The following is a 21,245-nucleotide window of genomic DNA, read 5'->3' as shown; positions in this document are numbered from 1 at the left end:
CCGGATTCAGACATACACAGTCTGATCAAAAAAAGGCTGTACAGACCATAAGAAAGTGTAACAGAAATACTCGAACAACTTAGCACAGCTGACAGCCGGTAAAACTTGGTTTTAATAGGCCACGCTACCAACAGAATTTATTAGATCAACCCATCACAGATGAACCCAACGTTTTTAAAGCATTTTTTAAATACTGACAATACGCTGCTCAGCGAGAACAGTATGACCACCGACCTACTATCGATATAAACCCGTCCAGGTGATAGTTGCGTCACCTGACATGGAATGACTGCTAGTAGGACAGATGTTCGGTGCACGTAGTATCCGTGTGTAGATTGGGGGAGGCGCGCTATCTAGGCCCAGGCGGCGAACTTTGGGGGAACTAACATCAGACTTTAACGCTGGGCAGAGTACAAATGGATCTCAACACACAGTGCACCGAACACTCCCAACGATGGGCCTCAAAAGCCAACGACACACGCATGTGCCAATGTTACGACCGCGAGATCGCCAACGACGACTGAAATGGGCACTTAACCATCGGCACTGGACGTGGTGTAGTGGCAGAGCGTTGCATGGTCTGATGAATCCGGATACCTTCTTCGTCTTGGTGATGGGAGGGCGCGAATCTGTCGCCTTCCAGGGAAACAGTTCCTTAACACCTACCTATGCTACGGGACGGAGACAAGCTGGCGGCGGTCCATTATGCTCTGGGGAACATTCACGTGGCCATCCATGAGTCCAGTGGCGCTGGTGCAAGCCACAGTGGCGTCCAAGGAGTATCTTAGACTGGTTGCAGATCACGTGCATCCCTTCGTGACGATCTTGTTTCCCGACGGCTGCGCCATTTTTCAGCAAGATAATGCGCCATGTCACAAGGCCAGAAGTGTGATAGAGTGGTTCGAGGAACATAGTGGTGAGTTCCAATTGAATTACTGAACCCCCATCTCGCCAGATCTGAAACCGATCGAACACATGTGAAATGCGATTGGACGTGGCGTCAGGGTTCATCACTACCTCCCCGAAATTTATGGGAATTAGGTAACTTTTGTGTGTAGATGTGGCGCCATCTCCCTCCAGCGGCCCAACAAGGCCACTCCTTCCAGGCCATGACGCGTGGCCGCTGCTATCCGCGCCGAAGGCTGACATACCGGCTAACAGGTAGGTGACCATTATGTTCTGGCTGATCATTGTATTCTCTGAATGGTAATACGCTGGATTCACCTATGATGGACTGATGTAATAATTTTTATTGCATCTGAAGCTGAGGCTGTATGCCTTGAAACCGATAGTGTGATCAATTAAAATTAAATTTTACCAAATGCCAACGGTGTTTCCATTCATAATGTGTTTCAGCAGCTGTGAATGCTCTGAAATCTTTTGAAGAATACGGACATAGTTCTATACAACCTGTATTCGTGTATAGATTGTGCGACCACCGACCAGCATAAGTCTCATGAGGTTCGGACAGGATCAGAGGCATAAAAACGTTTTTCCCCCTCACTCTATGTAAAGATGGGCAACGGCCTTGCCGCAGTGGCTACACCGGTTCCCGTGAGATCACCGAAGTTAAGCGCTGTCGGGCGTGGCCGGCACTTGGATGGGTGACCATACAGCCGCCATGCGCTGTTGCCATTTTTCGGGGTGCACTCAGCCTCGTGATGCCAATTGTGGAGCTACTCGACCGAATAGTAGCGGCTCCGGTCAAAGAAAACCATCATAACGACCGGGAGAGCGGTTGGCTGACAACATGCCCCTCCTATCCGCATCCTCATCTGAGGATGACACGGCGGTCGGATGGTCCCGATGGGCCACTTGTGGCCTGCAGACGGAGTGCTATGCAAAGATGGAGTAGGGCAGAAAACCGTTAATCTTGCTGCGAAGCGCCCCACATCTCCAAAACGTACGGTAATGAACTATAAATTATAATACACCTATAACGATACAATAATGTTAAACAAGCAGAATCAACCAAAAGCCAAAAAGCAAAGAGAAAAAAACACCACATCTATGTGAAAAATGGTTCAAATGGCTCTGAGCACTATGGGACTTAACATCTGAGGTCACCAGTCCGCTAGAACTTAGAACTACTTAAACCTAACTAACCTAAGGACATCACAAACATCCATGCCCGAGGCAGGATTCGAACCTGCGACCGTAGCGATCGCGCGGTTCCACACTGAAGCGCCTAGAACCGCTCGGCCACATCAGCCGGCCTTCGATGCGAAGAGCGATTTAATGCCGTTCAGATTGTAGGCGACAAGTTCCGTAAGATTATGATGGTAAATGGAATCATTGACTCTTATCACACGAGATGTCGCCAGCAGGATATGCGATGAGTCCTTTCGTCTCGCAGTACTGCCTGTCTCCACCTACGAAATGTTGTCTATCAATGCATCTTTTCCTACTTTGCCGTGTTGTTTCCCGCTGAATGTTGCGTCGTCCAGGTGTTATCTGGAGTCATTTATGCACTGCGTAAACTTGTTATGAATACATTTCGAGTAGTTGGGTCGCCGCGGGAGATCTGGCGAAGGAGGCGGTAACTGGCAGTACAGCGGGCAAGGGGCGCAGACGTGGTTGGAGAAGAAACGGTGACTACTAAACTGAATGAAATATAAAACAGGTATTGCATTTCCAGGGAAACTACTTTACAGACCTTACAACCATGACGCAATAAAACAAATACGCTTTAAAAATATCTGTGGCTAGACGACCTCATTCCAGCGTTCAGAGTGATTCAACGATACATATTAACAACTTACGCAATGACGTACTCAGTGGTCGGCAGTAGAATACGTTCACAAGGAAGCTGGAGATAATGCTATGGACACTGGTCTGGTAGAGCACGTTACCGCTGGACGGTTGATGACAGCAAAAAATGAGCCTACGGAGAACGTACCTCATTCCGATTTGATGTATACAGGATGACTTAGCAGCTCTTACCGCAACGCTCAAGTTACATATGGCCTTTAAAAACCAGACGTGAGATTTTTCATACTCTCTCGCTCGCTATGCACAGACTATTTGTCCCACAGCAGAAAGTGAACAGGACGTTTTTGTAGGAAATTTAATGTAGCTAAATTTTGTACCGGTTTATGTTTTCGCTAGAGGCCGTAGCTTTCGATTTATTCAAGAAAAACGTATAAAAGCGTCCTACAAACGAACCCACTTTCATCCCTCATTAGTCAGGATTTCTAGTATGTTAGTCATTGCACTCCGTCCTACCACTGTACAAATATTTGCGACTGCGCGAATTATTTACCACATTCGTCCTTTTCTGGTCTTCAGCTGACTGGCCTTATTTCCCCACCGGCTTAGTTGAGCACTTGAAAATTTCAACAGCATAAAATAAACGATTACATCATTGTATTCGTGAGGCCTTCTGACTACGAAACTACTGTGCTTGTAACGGTTAGTTTAGGTCGAACTGTCAACATACACTACTGGCCATTAAAATTGCTACACCACGATGACGTGCTACAGACGCGAAATTTAACCGACAGGAAGGAGATCCTGTGATATGCAAATGATTAGCTTTTCAGAGCATTCACACAAAGCTGGCGCCGGTGGCGACACCTACAACGTGCTGACATGAGAAAAGTTTCCAATCGATTTCTCATACACAAACAGCAGCTGACCGGCGTTGCCTGGTGAAACGTTGTTGCGATGCCTCGTGTAAGGAGGAGAAATGCGTACCATCGCGTTTCCGACTTTGATAAAGCCTATCGCGATTTTTATCGTATCGGGACATTGCTGCTCGCGTTGGTAGAGATCCAATGACTGTTAGCAGAATATGGAATCAGTAGGTTCAGGAGGATAATACGGAACGCCGTGCTGGATCCCAACGGCCTCGTATCACTGGCAGTCGAGATGACAGGCATCTTATCGGCATGGCTATAACGGACCGGGCAGCCACGTCTCGACCCCTGAGTCACCAGATGGGGACGTTAGCAAGACAATAACAGTTCGACGACGTTTGCAGCAGCATGGACTATCATCTCGGAGACCATGGCTGCGGTTACCCTTGACGCTACATCACAGACAGGAGCGCCTGCGATGGTGTACTCAACGACGAACCTGGGTGCACGAATGGCAAAATGTCATTTTTTCGGATGAATCCAGGTTCTGTTTACAGCATCATGATGGTCGCAACCGTGTTTGGTGACATCGCGGTGAACGCACATTGGAAGCGTGTATTCGTCATCGCCATACTGGCGTATTAACCGGCGTGATGGTATGGGGTGCCACTGGTTACACGTCTCGGGCACCTCTTTTTCGCATTGACGGAACTTTGAACAGTGGACGTTACATTTCAGATGTGTTGCGACCCGTGGCTGTACCCTTCATTCGATCACTGCGAAACCCCGCATTTCAGCAGGATAATGCACGACCGCAGGTTGCAGGTCCTGTACGGGCCTTTCTGGATACAGAAAATGTTCGACTGGTGTCCTGGCCAGCACATTCTCCAGATCTCTCACCAATTGAAAACTTCTGGTCAATGGTCGCCGAGCAACTGGCTCTTCACAATACGCCAGTCACTACTCTTGATGAACTGTGGTATCGTGTTGAAGCTGCATGGGCAGCTGTACCTGTACACGCCATCCAAGCTACGTTTGACTCAATGCCCAGGCGTATCAAGGCCGTTATTACGGCCAGAGGCTGTTGTTCTGGGTACTGATTTCTCAGGATCTATGCACCCAAATTGCGTGAAAATGTAATCTCATGTCAGTTCTAGTATAATATATTTGTCTAATGAATACCCGTTTATCATCTGCATTCTTCTTGGTGTAGCAATTTTAATGGCCAGTAGTGTAATTAGTTTTAGCGTTACGTTTACAAGAGTCATTAATCTGCAAGCGTTGGGTTCATCTGTGATGGATTGATCTAATATCTTCTGTTGGTAGCGTGGCCTATTAAAACCAAGTTTTACCGGCTGTCAGCTGTGTTTTTCATTTATAATTCTTCCAAAGATTCGTACTGAAGTTACTCGAGTATTTCTGTTACACTTACCTATGGTCTGTACAGCCTTGTTATGATCAGACAGTGTGTGTCTCAATCCGATTAATGTCTGTTGTCGCGTCTACTCGACAAGAACTGCAAACGATGGAAGAATATTTTAGGAATCTTCGCACTTGCGTCACTACGCAATTTCATTTAAATTAATAATGCTAACGAAATAGCGAACTATATTGGTGGCGTAACAGCCCAGTCAATAGAGACGACAAAAGGTCGAATATCGGGAATAGTTCGTGTACTTGCAATTTTTTGTAAAGTGGTAGGAGCGAGTGCCATGAACAACGTACCAGAAATCCTGACTAATGAGGGATGAGAGTGGGGGTGGAAATGCGTTTCAAGGATGATTTTGTACGTTATTCTTGAATAGCTCGAAAACCGTGGCCTCCGGCGGAAATGTAACTCAGTAAAAAAATTTAACTACATTAAATTTCCTACAAAAAAATCTTGTTCATTTTTTTCTCTAGGAGTAACAGTCTGCGCTGCGCTCAGCGAATAAGATAATTTGAAAATCTGGCTTTGTTGCTTTGTAAGTCTACATATCTACATCTACATATCTATATATATACTCCGCTAGCCACCAAACGGTGTGTGGCGGAGGGCACAATTCGCGCCTAAGTCATATTCCCACCCTCTGTTCCATTCGCGGATCGCGCGAGAGAAAAACGACTGTCTGAACGCCTCAGTACGAGCTCTGATTTCCCTTATCTTTGAATGATGATCATTACGAGATTTGAAAGTTGGTGGTAATAATATATGCTCTACATCCTCGGTGAAGATTGGATTTCGGAATTTAGTGAGCAGCCCATTCTGTTTAGCGCGTCGTCTAATTGCAAGTGTGTCCCACTTCAAACTTTCTATGAGATTTGTAACGCTCTCGCGATGGCTAAATGTACCAGTCACGAATCTTGCCGCTCTTCTTTGGACCTTCTCAATCTCTTGAATCAGACCCAACTGGTAAGGGTCCCATACAGAGGAACAATACTCTAACACTGGACGAAATAAGGTATTGTAAGCTGTTTCCTTTGTTGAAGGACTGCATCGCTTCAGGATTCTACCAATAAACCGCAATCTAGAGTTCGCCTTACCCGTTACTTGCGTAATCTGATCATTCCATTTGAGAGCATTTCGAATAGTCAAACCCCGATACTTGACGGATAAAACCGCTTCCAAAGACTGATAATTTATTTTGTACTCATACATTAATGGGGATTTTCGCCTTGTTATACGCAGTAGGCTACACTTACTAATATGAGATAACTGCCAGTCATTACAACACGCACTTATTTTCTGCAAATCATCATTGATTTGTTCATAACTTTCGTATGATACTACCTTCCTATAGACTACAGCATCATCGGCAAACAGTGTAAGGCCGCTGTCAGTACCATCAACCAGATCGTTTATGTAAATCGTAAAAAGCAGAGGACCTACTACGCTGTCCTGGGGCACACCTGAAGTTACTCTTGTTTCTGCTGAAGTTACCCCGTTCAGGACGACATACTGCTCCCTGTCTGTTAGAAAACTTTCTATCCAACCGCATAGTCATTGGCTAGACCGTAAGCGCGCAATTTTGGTAGCAAGCGACAGTGCGGAACTGAGTCGAACTCCTTTCGAAAGTCGAGAAATATGGCATCAACCTGGGAGCCGGTATCTAGAGCCTGTTGTATATCATGCACAAAGAGGGCCAGCTGTGTCTCGCATGACCACTGTTTCCTAAAACCGTGCTGGTTTCTGCAGATGAGTTTCTCAGAGTAAGGCCATTATGTCTGAACACAAAATATGTTCCATGATTCTACAACAAATCGATGTCAGTGAAATTGGCCGGTAATTATGTGCATCCGATTTTCTACCCTTTTTATACAGGCTGTTACAAAAAGGTACGGCCAGACTTTCAGGAAACATTCCTCACACACAAAGAAAGAAAATATGTTATGTGGGCATGTGTCCGGAAACGCTTACTTTCCATGTTAGAGCTCATTTTATTACTTCTCTTCAAATCACATTAATCATGGAGTGGAAACACACAGCAACAGAACATACCAGCGTGACTTCAAACATTTTATTACAGGAAATGTTCAAAATGTCCTCCGTTAGCGAGGATACACGCATCGACCCTCCGTCGCATGGAGTCCCTGATGCGCTGATGCAGCCCTGGAGAACGGCGTATTGTATCACAGCCGTCCACAATACGAGCACGAAGAGTCTCTACATTTGGTGCCGGGGTTGCGTAGACAAGAGCTTTCAAATGCCCCCATAAATGAAAGTCAAGAGGGTTGAGGTCAGGAGAGCGTGGAGGCCATGGAAATGGTCCGCCTCTACCAATCCATCGGTCACCGAATCTGTTGTTCAGAAGCGTACGAACACTTCGACTGAAATGTGCAGGAGCTCCATAGTGGATGAACCACATGTTGTGTCGTACTTGTAAAGGCACATGTTCTAGCAGCACAGGTAGAGTATCCCGTATGAAATCATGATAACGTGCTCCATTGAGCGTAGGTGGAATAACATGGGGCCCAATCAAGACATCACCAACAATGTCTGCCCAAACATTCACAGAAAATTTGTGTTGATGACGTGATTGCACAATTACGTGCGGATTCTCGTCAGCCCACACATGTTGATTGTGAATATTTACAATTTGATCACGTTGGAATGAAGCCTCATCCGTAAAGAGAACATTTGCACTGAAATGAGGATTGACACATTGTTGGATGAACCATTCGCAGAAGTGTACCCGTGGCGGCTAATCAGCTGCTGATAGTGCCTGCACACGCTGTACATGGCATGGAAACAACTGGTTCTCCCGTAGCACTCTCCATACAGTGACGTGGTCAACGTTACCTTATGCAGCAGCAACTTCTCTGACGCTGACATTAGGGTTATCGTCAACTGCACGAAGAATTGCCTCGTCCATTGCAGGTGTCCTCGTCGTTCTAGGTCTTCCCTAGTCGCGAGTCATAGGCTGGAATGTTCCGTGCTCCCTAAGACGCCGATCAATTGCTTCGAACGTCTTCCTGTCGGGACACCTTCGTTCTGGAAATCTGTCTCGATACAAACGTACCGCGCCACGGCTATTACCCCGTGCTAATCCATACATCAAATGGCCATCTGCCACCTCCGCGTTTGTAAACATTGCACTGATTCCAAAACCACGTTCGTGATGAACACTGACCTGTTGATGCTACGTACTGATGTGCTTGATGCTAGTACTGTAGAGCAATGAGCCGCATGTCAACACAAGCACCAAAGTCAACATTACCTTCCTTCAATTGGGCCAACTGGCGGTGAATCGAGGAAGTACAGTACATACTGACGAAACTAAAATGAGCTCTAACATTGAAATTAAGCGTTTCCGGACACATGTCCACATATCATCTTTTCTTTATTTGCATGTGAGGAATATTTCCTGAAAGTTTGGTCGTACCTTTTTGTAACACGCTGTAGATTGCTATGACCTGAGGGTTCTTCCAGTCCCGTGGAACTTTCCGCCGTTACAATGAACTCTGACAGATGACGGATAAGAATGGAGCTATATTTGTAGCATAGTCTACATAAAATCTTACTCGGATACCGTCTGAGCCAGATGCCTTCCTGGCGTCTCAGGATCTTAACTGTTTTACAGTCTAGTTGTAACATTGCAGGTTGCATAAAACGAGAGCAGTGACAGATGAACCATCCACTATATATCAGGTACATCTGGAAACGAAACTAATAATCTAGAAAACGCTCAGGTTAAAAAAAAAGTCACCGAATTGCAATTGACGCAATTCGTTCTTAATCTGAATGTCCTCGTATAATAAATGTATTTCTGGGAAATAATACGGACTATAACCTTGCAAAAGACTAGAACCTTACAAAGAGCTACGTGGAAATGCCGGAGACGAGTAGTGGCTAGCAACGAGCGGTGCGGCAGCAGGCCATTGTTCATGTTCCCCAGGCATCCGATCAGAGGAAAGTGCTCTGATTGCGGCCCATAGCTCAGCAGTGAGGTCACAGCCCAGCTGGGCGCAGTCGCACGCGCAGCCGTTGCGGCACCGCCTTCGCGCTACGCCGGTGTTAACTGCGCGCCGATCTCCCGGAGAGTTAGTCATGAGGCCCTGGAATGCAGCCGCCGTCCTTGGGCCGCTCTGCGACTGCGTCCGCCGCCCCCGCCTCCCCCTCCCCTTCCCCCAACCCCACCCTCACCGACAACAATAAAAATGTGATAATCACCGAAACCCGTCCGGGATGGGACCTTCCGGGCTAATCGCGCATTACGCAACAATTACCGCGTAGACAGTTTGGCCGCTCCGTCCGCCGATCAATTACAGTAATCGTCGCCAGGCTGAAATTGCCTCTTGGTCGGACGATCCATCAAACAGGGGGACGCCGATTAAGGGACGGTTGCGGACCACTCTACATTGCGCTGTGCTCCTGCAGGTCTAACTGACAGTGTGCTCGATTTATCGTGGTACAGCAAGCAGTGAGTTTAGTCCTCAAATTTACGCTTTGCCCTTTTTCCTCGTAAGAAAATAATAGTACTCAGAGCTATGATTGACGGCTCTATTGTTCTGTTTACTAATTTAGGTCGATAGTATTAAGGCATTGTTCAACCTATGAAACAAATATCCACGAATAGCAAATTTTACATTTCATAGCGAAGTCTAATTTTGGGTCCCATAGCCAAATGGTGTTCGAAATTCTGAGAAAAATAGGGGTAAGCTATGCAGAAAGTTGGGTAATATGCGGTAAGTAAGAGAGACAAGAAGGAACAATAAGTGTGGAAGACCAAGAACAAAGTGCTCGGGTCAAAAGAGTGTAACACAGGGATGTGGTCTTTCGCCTCCTACTGTTCAAACTATGCATTGAAGAAGCAATATCCGGCCGCTATGGCCGAGCGGTTCTAGGCGCTTCAGCCCGGAGCCGCGCTGCTGCTACGATCGCAGGTTCGAATCCTGCCTCGGGCATGGATGTGTGTGATGTCCTTCGGTTAGTTAGGTTTTATGTAGTTCTAAGTCTAGGGGACTGATGACCTCAGATGTTAAGTCCCACAGTGATTAGAGCTATTTGAACCGTTTGAAGAAGCAATATCGGAAATAAAAGAAATTTCAAAAGTGAATTTAAAATTCAAGATGAAAGGATATCAATGAACGATTCGCTGATGATATCCTCAGTGAAAGTGAAGAAGATTTACAGGATCTGCTGAGAGGAATGAACAGTCCATTGAGGACAGAAAATGGACAGAGCAGATCGAAAAAAGGTAACGGGAAGTAGCAGAAATGAGAACATTGAGACACTTAACATCAACACTGATGATCACGAAGTAGATAAAGCTAAGGAAATTGCTACCTAAGCAGCAAAGTAACCCATGACGGACGGAGCAAGGAAGATGTCAAAGGCAGACCAGCACTGACAAAAATGGGCATTCCTGGGCAGTAGAAGTCTACCAGTATCAAACATTGGCCTTAATTTTGGGAAGAAATTTCTGAGATAGCGCATTTGGAGCAGAGCATTCTATGGTAGTGAAACAATGAGTGCGGGAAAACAGGGAGAGAAGTGCAATCGAAGCATTTGAGATGTGGTGCTACAGAAGAATGTGGACTGATAAGGTAAGCAATGACGAAGTTCTGTACAGAATCGAAGAGGAAACGAATATGGGCAAAACACAGACAAGAAGAAGGGACAGGATGGTAGGACATCTATTAAGATATCAGGGGTATCTTTATGGCTCTAGAGGTAGCTGTAGAGGGTAAAAACTGTGGGGAAGACGGAGATTGGGCTATATCTAGCAAATAACTGAAAACGTAGGCTGAAAGTGCTACTCTGAGAGTAAATGGTTGGGAACTGGTGGCAGGCCACATCAAACCAGTCAGAACACTATTGACTCACAAAAGGCGAACTGGATCTGCCAAGTGGCTCATCTGTGCCTGGCTGCCCCTACAGTGCTATCAGCAACGAAAAACAATTACGTACTTGTCACATTCCAACAAATCCACTACTTGCATTCGTCGCAGCTCTGTGAGCTCATAACAACTAAGAATCTGTGGCTTGATGATATTTGAAAATATCTGATAACAAAACAAAAGTGCATAGTACGAGAAAAAAGAAATTACGTCCAAAGTAGCAACAGTGGGAAAACAGTGGAGCATGTCACTTTTTTTTCTTCCAGGGTTGCTTGTCCTGAAAGGTATGCAGGATAACTTCTGTGAAGTTTGGAAAGGAGAGGTACCGACGGAAGTGAAGCTTTGAGGGTATGTTGTGAATCGTGCCTGGGTCGCTTAGCTGGTGGAGCACTTGCCCGCAGAAGGCCGCACAATCAGTTTCAGTCTGGCATTTAACCAGAAAGAGGAGAAACAGGCATTCCTGTAATTTTTCAGAACTGTGTCACCCTTATTTGTAATGTATGTAAGCGAAAATTGATAACATTAAGAATAGTTACCCTAACTCTTTGACATACGGTAGTATACGTAAGACAAGATGGAAATCGAAATACAGAAACAAGAGCAGATTTAGGATTAATATCTCTAAATAGGAAAGTAGAAGGATACAGAAGGAAACTGAAAGAACGTATCAAGAAGATCGAGGATAAGAGAGTAACAAAAATACTATACAAACCGACAGGAGAGCAGAAACCAGATGGAAGGACTGAGACAAGTCTCTGTAAGTAGCCATAGCAGGCAAAGTGTAATGCACATAGAAGAAGATGAAGATACTACAAGTTGGTTTATTTCTACGTCCGGTTTTCTTATTATCTTTATAGCGATAAACTTTAGACTTTTATAGTTCTGGAATCGTATTTTGGCAATTTTCAAACTTGCAGAACTGTATATTTTGTTTTAGTTTTTAAAATACACATTTGAGATGCAAGATGGGTTTTACACATACATTACATTTATTCTGCACAAGTGGCTCCCCTGGCTCTCTCCTCCCCCCCCCCCCCCCCCAACCCTTTGGCGTGGATGCAGTGTTTCTTTTGCTGCTGTCTTCCTCTAAACTTTGGCAGTGCCATGATTTACAGAATATAAAATCGAAATATGCGTTTTATGAACTCATCAATATTAGAATTTCACGTTCTATGGGACTCATGACCTCAGCAGTTAAGCCCCATAATGCTGAGAGCCATTTGAACCATTTTGAAAAGTCAGTGTTTATTTACGTAAGTCTGCAGGCTTTCGTGGCCGTTGTCACTGAAGTTGAAGAATTCTGGGTTGTTACGCCGCGTCATATTTCTTCAACCGATGGAAGTTTCGACCCCACTGCTGGAATCTTCTTCAGGATCTTCTGTTCTCCACTATATATTGGGCAGTATCAATTTGAAGAAATACGACGCGGCGTAAAAACCCAGAAGATTTTAACTTCAGTCTCCATTTATTTATTTCCTATTTTCTTTGTGGAGCGCCTTTTCCTGTCTGTCTTTTCTTAGGAAATCTCCTGTGGTTTTTCGGTTACCTGTACACTTACAAAATAATAGTATCGGATTTGGCACTGATGAGAGGTACAGGCAACAAGAGAATGTGCACGTTTACTTGGCTAAGATGTTGCTGGTGAGAACGTAAGATAGTCGACGTGGGCAAGCAACTGCAAAGTCACAAAAGAATTAATGAAATTTAGCTGTTAGTGGGCATTGATTTAAATCAATGAAGAAAGACGAAAATTTGTGCCAGACCAGTAATCGAACCCGGGTCTCCTGCTCGTTAGGCAGATGCTCTGACCACCAAGCCATCCGGACACATTGGTCATCGCAGCTGCACAGAGTACGCTATCAGGTCTCCCGTCAGACCCAAATTCTCAAACTATTCGTACACTACTGATGTAGTGTCCCTGTCCATTATACCCATTACACGCAGCGTTTCGCCGATTCTCGTTCAGCGTTCGAGCATGGTGTGCGTCTGCACTGAAGCGATCACTGGCCAGCCTCGCGTTAAATACCGGGTGATAAAAATGTCAGTATAAATTTGAAGACTGAATAAATGGTTCAAATGGCTCTGAGCACTATGGGACTTAACATCTGTGGTCATCAGTCCCCTAGAACTTAGAACTACTTAAACCGAACTAACCTAAAGACATCACACACATCCATACCCGAGGCAGGATTCGAACCTGCGACTGTAGCGGTCGCGCGGTTCCAGACTGTAGCGCCCAGAACTGCTCGGCCACCGCGGCCGGCAACATTCTCTAGACTTATATTTCGTACTACTTTATTCTCCGAAAGATATCTGTACAATTTGGTAACATATGTAAGAATATAAGCGGATCTACTGAAATGTGTTTTTGAGGGTTGAGGTTGGTTTGGTCCTCCGCCGGTCTTCCCCCCCCCCCCTTGCCCCCCCGCATCACAGGCCCATGCCAGCCTTCTCCCCGCCCCCCCCCCCCCCCGCCTACACTCTTCACAGTTCCCACTGCTGGCCAATGTGTAAACGAACAGGGGAGGGGAGCTGTATTGTGTTGCGGTGTGCCCCCGCGCCCCGACGTAATCAGGCGTCCATGATTGGCTGCTAACCGCGTAACAAAGCAGCCAGTCTTGTCAGCCGGCTAATTGCTTCCCATTCTGTAATTAGTTATTTGGCGTTTACGGGCGCCCTTCGTTTTGTGGCTGTAATTGCAGGAAGCGTCTTCTCTCCCCTTTCTTACAGCTATTAAACTCAGACAGAAATTTCGTTCATTTGTGTCTGCTCGGGCCATGAATTACGATTGGTTTGTACGCACAATGCTTGATGAGATGATTCCTGTTTGATGCCGACCTCTGCAACGCCGACGGCGAAGGAATGTTAATGCCTCGCATTACAAAAAACTCAAGACGGTCTGCTAGGTTCTCTTTTTTTTTTCAGCAGCCTAGTAGTGAGACGAGTCGGATGTTGAATGCTGACACGTGCGTGTGCAGATATGTACTTACTCTCTGGCCAGTCTGTACGTGTCCTGGTACTCCTCGAAGTTGTCCCACAGCTGTTGCGAGAAGAGCTGCCCTGTGAAAACAGAAAAAACGCCATCTTTATTACTTTGCATTTCATTCTCAGTTTGTTCCGCTCCTATTAAAAATTAAAGCTTATCCTAAAAAGCACAACATTTTCAGCAAGGAAGGTTATTAACTATATTTAGTCATCACTATTCCGATTTCGGCCATTCTCAAATTACAACTGCGACAATATAAGTTGCATGAAGAACAGTTCAACTTTAAGAACGCATTTTGTTGCCAAACTATTTTGTTATATATTGAAGAGCCAAAAAAACTGGTACATCTACCTAATATAGGGTAGGACCGCAAACACCGAGCACGCAGAAGTGCCTCAACACGACGTGGCATGCACTCGACTAATGTCTGAAGTAGTGCTGAAGTGAGAGGCATCCCAAATATGATGAATAATGTTCATGTCTCGGGAGTTTGGTGGCCAACAGAAGTGTTTAAACTCGGAAGAGTGTTCCTGGGGTCACTCTGTAGCAATTCAGGACATGTGGAATGCCGCATTGTCCTGCTGAAACTGCCCTTCGGAAGGCACAATGGACATGAATTGATGCAGTGATCAGACAGGGTCCTTACGTACGTGTCACGTGTCCAAGTCGTATCTAGAAGTATCAGGGGTCCCATATCACTCCAACTGCACACGTCCCACACCATTACAGAGCCCCCAAGAGACTTGCACAACCAGGCAATATGTTTCCAGTCATCAACAGTCCAATGTCGGTGTTGACGCGCCAAGGCGTGTAGTTATCAAGGGTACACGACTGCCGGCCGCGGTGGCCGTGCGGTTCTAGGCGCTGCAGTCCGGAACCGTGGGACTGCTACGGTCGCAGGTTCGAATCCTGCCTCGGGCATGGATGTGTGTTATGTCCTTAGGTTAGTTAGGTTTAAGTAGTTCTAAGTTCTAGGGGACTAATGACCTAAGATGTTAAGTCCCATAGTGCTCAGAGCCATTTGAACCATTTGGTACACGAGTGGGCCTTCGGCTCCGAAAGCTCATACCGATGATGTTTCGTTGAATGGTTCGCACGCTGATACTTGTTGATAGCCCAGCACTGAAATCTGCGGCAATTTGCTGGAGGAATGCACTTCTGTCACTTTCAACGATTCTCTTCAGTTGTCTTTGATCCCGTTCTTGCAGGATCTTTTCCCGGCCGCAGCGATGTCGGAGATCGGATGTGCCACCGGATTCCTGATATTCACGGTACACGCGTGAAATGGTCGTACGGGAAAATCCCAACTTCATTGCTACCTCGGAGATGCTGTGTGCCATCGCTCGTGCACCGACTGTAACACCACGTTCAAATTCACTTAAATCCTGATAACCTGCCATTGTAGCAGCAAAAACCGATCTAACAACTGCTCCAGACACTTATATGGGTGTTTTCGACCGCACCGCCGTATTCTACCTGTTTACATATCTCTGTATTTGAATACGCATGCCCATTCCAGTTTCTCTGGCGCTCCAGTGCATATATCTGCTCCTACCTTACTATGAAATACGTCAGTGCTTATCGCTCCTTTGAAGTGGAAACTGTCCTCCTGTCATTATGTTTACATATTTTATGTACATATCAATACAGTTGCCTTAGTCGATGATTTTGCTGAATGGGGCCGTCTTCACGAAATGATCCCTCAGGGTGTAAAAAAAAAAAAAAAAATAAAAATAAGTCATATGGAAATATGGTAGGGGATGCATTCCAATGGAGATATATCCATCTGAAAGCAGAGATAACAGATCTTTGACAGTGCAGATTTCAATGATGCCAAGTAGACATGAGAACACACCAGGCAAGTGGGTATGTTCCATCTCTACTAGTGTTTTAGCTTCACTCCCAAAGAGGCAAACCTGCGGCACCACCATATAGTGGCCACATTACCTTCGTACCACCAATGTCATGTCTTCCAGCGGGGAAGGAGGGTCACGCAGATATGCCTCGCCAGTGAGGCGTTGTGGAAGGATGGCTGCTCCCACGAGGTGGTCGCCAAAAATCCCCACCCACACACTGAGGCTGAACCGGTGCTGATGGTTCGCTGCCACCATACCATTGGGATTCCCCGTAGCAACAGGTGGGTGTTATGAGGGTTCATCGCAGGGATCTGCACGGAGATACTTTTCCTCCGATGTGTGATGGAGTTCGCAGCAGTGATTGCTTTGCCTCCCATGCATGCTGATGTTGCGTCTTCACATGTGGGTTGTCTTCTTGGGTGTCTCCTCAGCACAGTTCGGCAGAGCCAGCTATGTAGCTAGCAGTTGTGGCCAGCGGGTGGTGACGCTGCGTTGCAATTTGTGGCCCAGCGTCCGGATTTGGGCGTTGTGCGACCGACCAGCACTGTCGTAAAAGGTGCGGGCGGTCGTCTGGAAGAGGTCACGGAGTAGAGGTACTTCCGCGACGTCGTGAAGATGAGCAGTGGGAAAATCGTAAGGCAGGTGTAAGGCCAGCCGAAGGATGCGATTCTGCAGAGTCTCCAGCTTCTTCAGGTTCGTGTCGGCGGCGTTCCCCCAGACGACGGCGGCGTATTGGAGTACAGGACGGAGCAGCGCCTTGTACAGGGTGATGCCCAGCCGCGGTGGTAGTTGGGAACCAGGGTTCAGCAACGGGTACAGGGTGCGGAGCCTGTTCCGCACTTTGGCCTTCACGTCGCGAATGTGTGGAGCCCACGTGAGTCGGCGGTCAATGGTGACGCCGAGGTAATGCGCCGTTGGGCGCCACGGGACAGGGCTTCCACCGACAGCGAGCGGCTGCAGACCTGCAGGAACGAGTCGCCTGGTGACGATCAGGAACTGAGTCTTGGCACCATTGAATAGAAGACGCCACTTGACTGCCCAGGCTGCCAGGGTGTCAACGGCGAGCTGCAGACGGCGGCGCATGACAGCGGCATTGAGGCTCCTAGTGTAGAGAGCCGTGTCATCCGCGTACAGGGCGAGCTGCACACGGTCGATCTTCGGCGCATCAGACGTGTACAGCGAGTACAGGAGTGGCCCCAAGACCGAGCCCTGTGGCACCCCGGCGTTGATGCGGCGGACGGAGGACAAGCCCTGCGCAGCCCGCACATGGAAGGTCCTATCAGCAAGATAGGAAGCGATGAGACGTACGTGCGACGTCGGGACCCCAAGTTCAAAAAGCTTGAACAAGAGGCCGCGGTGCCACACGCTGTCGAAAGCACGCGACACGTCCAGGAACACCGCGCCGAAGAACTCGCGCTGCTCGAGGGCGACGAACGCGTCTTCCACTAACCGAAGGAGTTGATGAACGGCTGAGTGGCCCCTGCGAAATCCGAACTGCTCTTCGGGCAGGAGGCCTTCCTCGTCGACGTGGCGCTGCAGCCGCCTGATGTACACCCTCTCAAAGACCTTGGAGACGGCCGGCAGGAGACTAATAGGTCTGTAGTTCACGGGCTGCCGCAGATCCTTCCCCATCTTCGGAATCGCCACGATTTCCGCATGCATCCAGGACTGAGGAAAGCTGCAGGACCGGAGGATGACATTAAAGACGTCGGCAAGATGAGTGACAGCCATGGGCGGCAACTTCTGGAGCAGGGCGTTGGAAACTTCGTCCGGGCCCGCAGCTTTCCTGGGGTGCAGGGCACGCAGGATGGTCGACACCTCTTCCGCCGTTGTCTCTTCAATGACGTCATCGTCGTCACGTGCCTCCAGGTAGCGTGGGAGCCGGTCAGCAACCAGGTCTCGGTGACAGCGTCAGTAGGGTCTTCGATAGGCGTAAACGCCGCCTCAAAGACGTCAGCAAGAGCATCAGCCTTCGCAGCTGGTTCGCAGACAGCCTGACCATGGACCAGCAGCGGGGGGATACGTTGCGTGCGGCGGAGGAAACGCTTAGTCATCTGCCAGGCTGTGCCATCTTCAAGACAAAGGGTGGCGACCTTGTTATTCCAGTCGCGATTGCGATGATTGTCAATGGCGGCCCGGATGTCCCGACGCATCCTGTTGAGTAGGCGCTTGGTGTTGGCGTTTCGCGTCCTCTGCCACTCCCGGTAGACCCGGTTCTTCTCAGTGATGGCCGCAAGGATGTCCGGCGGCAGCTGTCGGGAGTAGTCAGGCGGAGGGCGGGGTCGGGGCGGCGTCGCGATGGTGGCAGCGTCGATCGTGGTTGCCGCGAAGTGCAAAAGTGCTTCGTCCGCTCCAACTTCCGCAGGGGGCGGTGCGGCGGCTAGTGAGTGCGTCACGGCTTCTTGAAACCTGTCCCAGTCTATGCCAGCAAGTGAGATACCTCGCCTGGGCTGCTGGAGGGCGTCGAGGTCGATGTCAAAAACCACAGGGACATGATCCGACGACAGTGCAGTCCTCGTCGTGGCGGTGATCTGATGAGGGATGCCCTTGACGACTGCGATGTCAATTATATCTGGGAGGCCACGAGCAGGGAAAATGGTCGGGTCGTACGGCCCCACCACAAGCGCATGGTGACGTTCCGCTATCCGGAGCAGGCAGCGGCCAGCGGCATTGGTGATCCTGGAGTTCCAGGAGACATGTTTGCTGTTGAAGTCCCCGGCGACGAACACTGGCCCCCTCAAGGAAAGCAGAGCATCGATGTCAGCAGGGTCCAGGGGACGAGACGGCGGCCGATAGGCCGCGACGAACGTGATGGCGCCCGCCGAGGTGTGAACAACGACACCAGTGGCCTCCAGCGTCGCCAGTGGTGGAAGTTGTATCACATGGTGACGTATGCCATTGCGGACGTAGACGGCTGTCCCCCCACCCGCCGTCAGTCGATCGGTGCGATAGCTTGAGTAGTTGGCCGCCCTGACGTCTGCCCCAGGCTTCAGGTGTGTTTCATTGATAAGGCAGACGTCGACGGCTTCATCGCGGAGAAATTGGCGAAGTTCGCCAGCTTGGGTGCGGACGCCGTTGGCATTCCACGCGACGACCGTGAGCCCTCTAACGCTGCCCATGGTGCGGCTGGTGAGTGTTGGCAGCGGTTGGGGCCGGAGAGGCCATCGGCACTGCAGCGGTGAGTTGCTGCGACAGGACGTCAATCAACTTCGTAGCACTGGTCACCAGGGCTGTGAGCTGCGCGACGAGGTTGGCCAGGTCAGCGGTGGAGACAGCCGGCGCGGCCCCGGCGCGGGAAAGGGGGGGCGTGGCTGCTTCGCTGTGAGAGTCCACCTGGGGCTGCTCGACGGACGGTGCCGAGCGCCGAGTACCCACTGGGCGGTGACCCCCGCGCCGGCGGTTGGCGGGGCGCGGTCCGGCCGACGTCCCGGGAGAGGCAGTACCCGGTACCGCCACTGGCTGCGGTGGTGGAGGCGCAGGAGCCTCCGGTGTCGGTACGGCCTCGGATGCGGCGGGAGCAGGAACCGACGTAGCCGGGGCGGTGGAGGACGTCCCTGACGTTGCCGCCGCGAAAGAGACGCCTGGCCGTCTCGTTGCGAGCTTCTTCTGATGTGGCGCCGGTGTTTGGCCACGCTGGCGAGCAATGGCACGCTTCCATACCTCACACCCACGATAACTGGCCACATGAGCACCGCCACGGAGTGCACATGTAGGCTTCTCGGAGGGCGGACGGGGGCACGCACTGCCTGCATGGGGGCCGGCGCATTTAACGCATCTGTCCGGCATAGAGCAGTGGCGCGCGACGTGGTTGATTCCCTGGCAGCGAAAGCACTGCACAGGGCCTCGCCGGGAACGAAGATCTTCGGTCTGGACCGGAACGTCGGCGACCCGCGTCAATTGGTATAGTTTGCGGTTCTCCACGGTGTCAGAGCAGACGACTAGGAAGAGCGGCATATCTTCGCGTGATTTTGGCGACTTCATCTTCACAACTGCCCGTATGTAGAAGCCCAGGTCTGCGAGTTCTCGATGCAGGTGATCGGCTTCCATGTTGAACGGAAGGTCGCGAAATACGATCTTCAGGACCTTGTCAGGTGCGGAGGCGTGGGTATAGAAAGGGATACCACGCTCAGACGCCTCCTGGGTGACCCGGCGATAGTCATCAGCAGTGCGGAGTGTGACCCTGTATAGGTCCCGCCCCACAGGCTTCACGGTGTACACGGCCGTTGTCCAGCTGCGCAACAGCTTCTGCAGTTCTCCATAGGGCGGCCGAAACTGGAGAACCACCGGCGGAAGATGGGAGTCTGTCTTCGGCGCAGGAGTGCTCGGCGGCGGGTCCGGCGCGTCCTCGAGCGCATCGAAGGAGTTGGCGACGACAGTTGGTGGCGTCGTCGATGACAGCATGCGTCTTGCAGTGCGCCGGGCCGGGACGAAACCGTCAGCGTCAGGGGCGAAGTCTTGCTTGGCCCTCTTCTCAATCGGCGAGCTGCGAGCAGCAGCCGTCGCAGCTGGGGCCCTCCTCTTCTGTTTCCCGCTGCGTCCGCGTGGCCGAGGAGCGGCAGTGCTCTCATCGTCAGAATCGGGCAGCGGAGCAGACAGCGCAGTCTTCAACGTTTCCGTAGCAGTGTCCGTCAAATCCATAGCCGTAGCAGTGGTCGTCATAGGTGGGGGGCCAGATGGGGCCGTCGACAGCGCAAGCGCGGCCGAACGGCGATCTGCCACACCCTTCGCGTCGCTAGCAGGCGCAGGTACGTCCTTCTCGCGGCTGCACATCTCAGCGACTTCTACATGTGTATGAGGGTTCATGGCGCAGGTAGTCTCATTTGTGTATAAGACACATGACAGGGATCCCAGCACCGCGGTAGCCTGTGCGACGAAGCAGCGACAAAACCGTGAAACGTCTCCGCGAAGTCGTTTCATAAGACGCTTGTCGAATTCGGTACAACTTATCCTCTTTACTATCTGATTTTAGCTCAATTCGTGAACTCTTCCAGAAAGACTGAGCACTCAAGTAAGGCCTATTGAATATTATATGTGTGTTTTAATGTGAGGCTTCGGTTTTGTTTTGTGGGGAACGCTGAGTGGGTCATCGTCTGCTGGGAGCAGACGATGTTGCTTCTCGTTCGAAGGAGAGCACAGGATGACCAACTTGGGTTTCCAATACCTGAACAGAGAGGTTTACCCATCTTAGTCGAAGGCTGTGTCGAAGGCTGTTTTGTGTGTGAGGTTGGTGACGGAGGGCTACCCGTCTGGTAGCTTCCACTGCACGGGGAGCTCGATAACCTCGATAGAGAAAGGGGCACTCTTTGGTGAACGCTTGGTGAGTACGAATCGTAGTTCTTAAGGGGGGTTTCAGGTGATAGGAAGCAGGCTGAGTTGGGACTTCGTTATGTTCAACTGTTGAAACAGTTAAGAACTTCAGCTTAACTGAAGCATGTGAAGCGAGCTATTTTTCCGAATGTGCCATAATCACATTGCTTTAAATAGGCGATTTTTGGGTGTTTGAGT

The 21,245-nt window shown here is 49.4% G+C and overlaps 1 protein-coding gene across 1 annotated transcript in view; it reads right to left on the bottom strand.

Annotated features, from left to right (window-relative positions):
- Positions 1–21,245, bottom strand: part of LOC124593867 — a 494,799-nt gene that overhangs the window by 15,193 nt on the left and 458,361 nt on the right. The window contains exon 5 of the mRNA XM_047132215.1: positions 13,889–13,958. Coding sequence (XP_046988171.1) covers positions 13,889–13,958 — 70 coding nt within the window. The remainder of the gene's footprint in view (positions 1–13,888; positions 13,959–21,245) is intronic.

The sequence above is a fragment of the Schistocerca americana genome, chromosome 2 (assembly GCF_021461395.2).
Source record: "Schistocerca americana isolate TAMUIC-IGC-003095 chromosome 2, iqSchAmer2.1, whole genome shotgun sequence".
In the NCBI taxonomy this organism is placed as follows: Eukaryota; Metazoa; Arthropoda; class Insecta; order Orthoptera; family Acrididae; genus Schistocerca; species Schistocerca americana.
This window is presented reverse-complemented; position numbering and strand designations above follow the sequence as displayed.